General features: G+C 41.9%; 2 protein-coding genes across 2 annotated transcripts; both read right to left on the bottom strand.

The window, feature by feature from the left end:
- Positions 1-361: 361 nt before the first annotated feature.
- On the bottom strand, positions 362-796 carry LOC143532322 (uncharacterized). Its single transcript, XM_077027411.1, has one exon. It carries the CDS (start codon positions 794-796, stop codon positions 362-364), a length of 435 nt encoding a protein of 144 aa, XP_076883526.1.
- Positions 797-1,617: 821 nt separating this feature from the next.
- On the bottom strand, positions 1,618-4,758 carry LOC143532304 (uncharacterized). Its single transcript, XM_077027393.1, has 4 exons — positions 4,139-4,758; positions 3,723-3,971; positions 3,054-3,369; positions 1,618-2,055 (listed from the first exon to the last, which is right to left on the bottom strand). The coding sequence occupies exons 1-4, from the start codon at positions 4,756-4,758 to the stop codon at positions 1,618-1,620; spliced, it is 1,623 nt and encodes a 540-aa protein (XP_076883508.1).
- Between the last annotated feature and the right edge of the window lie 767 nt (positions 4,759-5,525).

The raw sequence follows: 5,525 nt of genomic DNA, 5'->3' as shown, positions 1-5,525 counted from the left end.
TAACCTAAACAAGACACACGTATATATATATAAACTTCAGTAGGCGTCAGTAGGCGAAGTTGTTCATAACTTCGCCTATGGCGAAGTTGTGATAACTTCGCCTAAGGTGAAGTTGTCCTAACTTCGCCGTTGGCGAAGTTGTTCTAACTTCGCCTAAGGCGAAGTTGTTCTAACTTCACCTATGGCGTCTCCGCTGGTCTGAATTGCATAGCGACGGTCACAAAATGCACCAACAGTCTCCCCTTTGACCGTTGCTCTCAATTCTAACAAACACAAAAGATCATCTGTTACACGACATGCACCAACATTTTCCATAAATCAACCTAAACGGTGTGGTACCGATAAGAGTTTTATGAGTGGTTCACAAAGCCCATAATGCGTCATCTAACTTTTCAGACCAAATCTTACAATTTTGTCCGACTCTTTTCTCAAGAACTCGCTTAATGCCCCAGTTAATGACTTCAACTTGCCCACTGGTTTGCGGGTGGTATGGTGTTGAAAATCTGTGGTGGACACCATAGCGAGGCAATGCGTTTTCCATTTGGGCACTACCGAAATGTGTTCCACCGTCACTAATGAGTACTTTTGGGACACCAAAGCGCGAGAATATTTTTTTTAGGAATTTAACAACTACCCTAGCATCGTTGGTGGGTAAAACCTGAGCTTCCACCCATTTTGAAACATAATCGACAGCAACTAGGATGTACCGATTTCCAAACAAAGTCGGGAATGGTCCCATAAAGTCAATCCCCCAAACATCGAAAACTTCACAAACTTGTATGGCCTTTTGAGGCATTTCATCTCGTACAGAAATGTTGCTTGCCCGTTGGCATGCATCACTAGACTTTACAAGGTCATGAGCATCTCGAAAGATGGTGGCCAGAAGAAACCGGCATTAAAAACCTTCTTTGCGGTGTATGTGACCCCATGATGTCCTCCCGTGGGTCCTTCATGACAATGTTGGAGGATTTTGGTTGCTTCATCTCCGAACACACATCGACGAATGACTTGGTCGTCTCCGATTCTGAACAAGTGTGGATCCTCCCAAAATTAATGTTTGAAAACGGAAAAGAATTTTCTACTTTGTTGAGGTGTCAACCCTTTAATCATGACCCCACTTGTGAGATAGTTGGCAATGTCAGCAAACCATGAACATTCCTCTTTGTTTGTTTGGATATACATAAGAAGTACGTGGGGGAAATTGTCATTTATATGAGATCCCACTAATTCTTGTGAAGCTGGGCATTCCAAACGGGAGAGGGGGTCGGCCGCTACATTCTCGGTGCCTTTCTTGTCTTTAATTTCAATATCGAATTCTTGAAGAAGTAGAATCCATCGGATTAATCGAGGTTTAGCATCTTGTTTGCTAAAAAGATATTTAATAGCCGCATGGTCTATGTAGACAATGGTTTTGGAAAGGATAAGATAAGAAAGAAACTTATCAAATGCAAATACTACTGCTAACAGCTCCTTCTCAGTGGTGGTGTAGTTTTCTTGAGCATCACTGAGAGTCTTGCTGGCGTAGTAAATAGGATGAAAGTGTTTATCCTTTCTTTGACCCAACACTGCCCCAACTGCGAAATCACTTGCATCACACATGAGTTCAAACGGGAGTGTCTAGTTCGGAGCTACCATGATTGGGGCATCAACAAGCTTATCCTTTAAAAATTGGAATGCTTTTAGACATTCCTCGGAGAACACGAAGGGAACATCTTCTTCTAGAATTCGTGTCATTGGCCGAGCTATTTTTAAAAAGTCTTTTATGAAGCGGCTATAAAAACCAGCCTGGCCAAGAAAACTTCGAATGGATTTGACCGATGTGGGTGGCGGGAGCTTTGAAATGGTCTCGATTTTTGCTTTATCGACCTCAAGTCCTTCCTTGGATATCTTGTGTCCCAAGACAACGCCCTCTTTGAACATGAAGTGACATTTTTCCCAGTTCAATACAAGATTGGCTTCTTCACATCTTATAAACATTTTTCTCAAATTCTCAAGACAGTGATCAAAAGAATTTCCAAAAACAGAGAAATCATCCATGAATATCTCCATAGAGTCCTCGATCATGTCATGAAAAATAGCCACCATACAACGTTGAAAAGTGGCTGGGGCATTACACAGTCCAAAGGGCATTCGCCGGTAGGCAAATGTGCCATAAGGGCATGTGAATTTCGTTTTCTCTTGATCTTCAGGGGAGATAGGAATTTGGAAGTATCCAGAAAAACCATCAAGAAAACAATAATACATCTTCCCTGATAGACGCTCAAGCATTTGATCAATAAAAGGAAGGGGGAAGTGATCTTTTTTTGTGGCGTCGTTTAGTTTGCGGTAATCAATGCAGACTCTCCAGCCTGCGATGGTTCTCATAGGAATTAATTCATTCTTATCATTTGTTACCACCGTCATACCACCCTTTTTTGGTATCACCTGTACTGGGCTCACCCAAGGGGAGTCGGAGATTGGGTATATCAGTCCAACATCGAGCAGCTTAATGACTTCTTTCTTTACAACATCTTGCATGTTTGGATTGAGACGTCTTTGATGCTGCACGACTGGTTTGAAGTCCCCTTCCATCAGGATTTTGTGTGTGCATAATGATGGACTGATTCCTTTGATGTCCATGATTTACCAAGCAATTGCTTTCTTGTGGAGTTTGAGAACTTCAAGCAATCTTTTCTTTTACTCATTTGATAAACAGAAAGAGATGATAACGGGTAATTGAGATTCACCATCGAGAAAGGTGTACTCGAGATGGGAGGGAAATTCCTTAAGTTCAAGAACTGGTGGATCTTCAATGGAGGGTTTCGCCTGTGGTTCCAATTTGCGGTCAACGGTCTCGTACGTCTGTTGATGTTCACTTGCCTCCTAATCGTCAGTGGATTGCTCCTCATGGATGATGAAGTATGCCTTTTTCTCAATCAGTTGAGTGTTGCATGCTTCCTTTTCAATGGTTTCGCGAAGGTGACAACTTACTATAGACTCACACACGTCAATATAATAAACTGAATCATCAGTGTGTTGCGGGTTTTCATGGATATGCCTATATTGAATGTTACCTCCTCATCTTCAACCCTTAGTGTGAGTTTGCCTATGCAAACATCAATGAGAGCCCTAGCAGTGGCTCGAAAAGGTCTTCCTAAGATGACGGGTACAGATTTGTCCTCATCCATATCGAGGATTACAAAGTCGACCGGGTAAACAAATTTATCAATTTTGACTAACATGTTTTCAACTATGCCCCTAGGATACTTCACTGATCGATTGGCTAGCTGGATGCTCATGCGGGTTGTTTTTGGTTCTCCTAGTCCTAGTTTAGAAAAAACCGCATAAGGCATCAAGTTAATGCTAGCTCCGAGATCAGCAAGGGCATTGCTGACAAATAAATCTCCTATAAAGCAAGGGATGGTAAAACTCCCTGGACCGGTCTTCTTTGTCGGTAGCTTGTTTTGGAGGATAGCAGAGCATTCTTCATTCAGAGTCACATGTGATAGCTCTTACAACTTTCTCTTGTTTGTCAACACATCTTTCAGAAACTTTGCATATTTTGGCATTTTTGTGAGATGGCCTCGATGAAAGGAAGATTGATGTGTAAATTTTTAAAGAGTTCAAGGAATTTGCCATACTGGGCTTCCATATTTTCTTTCTTAAGACGGTTTGGGTAAGGAATGGGTGGAACATAGGGTTTAACTAGTTCTCCAACTTGTGCGGTACTTGCTGGGACTTGCCGATCTTGCACCTTGTCTGGAATCTCAGTCTCATCATCAACTGGCTGTGATGGGAATACCACATCTTGAGTGATCTTGCCACTTCTTAATGTTATGGCATTAGCCTGAGCATTTGGGTTTGTTACTGTATTGCTTGGAAGACCACCGGGTTGTCTTTCAGAAAGCAACTGGGCTAATTGACCCACATGGTTTTCGATGTTTTGTAAAGACGCCTTCTGATTCCTTAACTCTGCCTCATTCTTCTGGAACCTTTATTCGGTCAATTTGATTGAAGTTTCAGTACTGGCTAAGAGCCGTGTTAAAAGAATCTCCACAGTATCCCAATGTTTGGGTGTTGACTGGTGCTTGGCCCTTGGTTGTGGTATTGAGGCTTTGGTTGGGCTGGATGAGTTTGGTTAAAAGGACGTTTGTCAAACCCAGGCGGTGCTTGATTGTTTGCTCCATCCTTCCAGCTGAAATTAGGATGATTACTCCAACAAGGGTTATATGTGTTCCCGAAGGTGTTGTTTTGTCCGCTTACGTAATCAACATCTTCAACCATCATGCTTTGCTGGCAATATTTCGTTTTGTGTTCGCCCCCACAAGTGTTGCACTTAGTCTTTGCTTTCACCAACTCTGTTTGTAGTTGCTCAAACTTCTTTGAGAGTGCTTCGAGTTGGGCAGTGACAAGAGTGTTGGAGTCAACATGATGCATACCCTTGTGTGATGGGGTCGATCGTGGTGGGCTGTATGCAAAGCTTTTCTTTGCTGCTTTCTCTAGAACCTCGAATGCTTCGTTGGGAGATTTGGTTCCGAGATCTCCACCGGCGATTTGATCAATTGCCTGCTTGTTTTGGCTAGATTGGGCGTAAAATAATGTTTGAACTTGGAGCCATTTGTTCAACCCATGGTGTGGGCATCTTCTTAGCAAGCCCTTGTATCTCTCCCAAGCTGCATGCAGTGACTCGTCATCGTCGGTTCTGAATCTGGTGATGCTGGCTCGGTACTTTGCGGTTTTGTCTGGTGGAAAGTATTTTAGGAGGAATTGTTCTACCATCTGGTCCTAATTGGTAATTGTGCCAGATGGCAGTGACTCTAGCCAATCCAAGGCATGGCTTCGAAGAGAGAATGGAAAAAAGCTTGAGCCTAATTTGGTCCTCAGAGCAGTTTTCGATTTTGAAAGTACCGCATATTCGTAAGAATCGAGAGATATAAGACCAGGGATCTTCATCGAGAAGCCCATGGAATTGAATAGAATTTTCTACCATATGAATGATGCTGGATTTGATTTCGAAGTTTACAGTGATTTCCGGTGGTGCCACGCCACTTCCATAACCTTCGAGGGTCGGCTTGCCGTATTGGTTCATGTTAGATTCGTTTACTGGCCCATTTTGTTCCTCCATGTTTTGTTCCGTTATGGTTTTTCGATTGTTTCGTCCACAAACGCCTTGTTTCTATTATCTCAGCTACTACACGTGAACGGTTGCGTAACCTTTGGTGAAGGCGACGTTCGGGTTCCGAAAGCGGTGAAACAAGCTCAGGTGCGGGCGTGGTGGATATTCATTACTTAAGAAAATAAATAAAGAAACTAGAAAGGTAAAAGTGAACTACAAGTAAAACGGAAATAAATAAGCTATTTTTTTAAGTAAACTAAGATTTTTTTTTATTAGACTAAAACTAAATAAACTAATTACTTTTTTTAGACTAAAACTAAATGAACTAAAATGAACAAAATTAAAAAAAATTAACAATTATAAACAACGGTTAAAATAAAAACTTAGATTAGTATTAAAATTTTACCATGTCCCCGGAAACGGCGCCAAA

The sequence above is a fragment of the Bidens hawaiensis genome, unplaced genomic scaffold (genome assembly GCF_021521415.1).
Source record: "Bidens hawaiensis isolate Kalapana, Puna unplaced genomic scaffold, B.hawaiensis_p1.1 tig00000702_1, whole genome shotgun sequence".
Taxonomy (NCBI): domain Eukaryota; kingdom Viridiplantae; phylum Streptophyta; class Magnoliopsida; order Asterales; family Asteraceae; genus Bidens; species Bidens hawaiensis.
The sequence above is the reverse complement of the archived record's forward strand: the minus strand, read 5'-3'. Positions and strand labels throughout refer to the sequence as shown.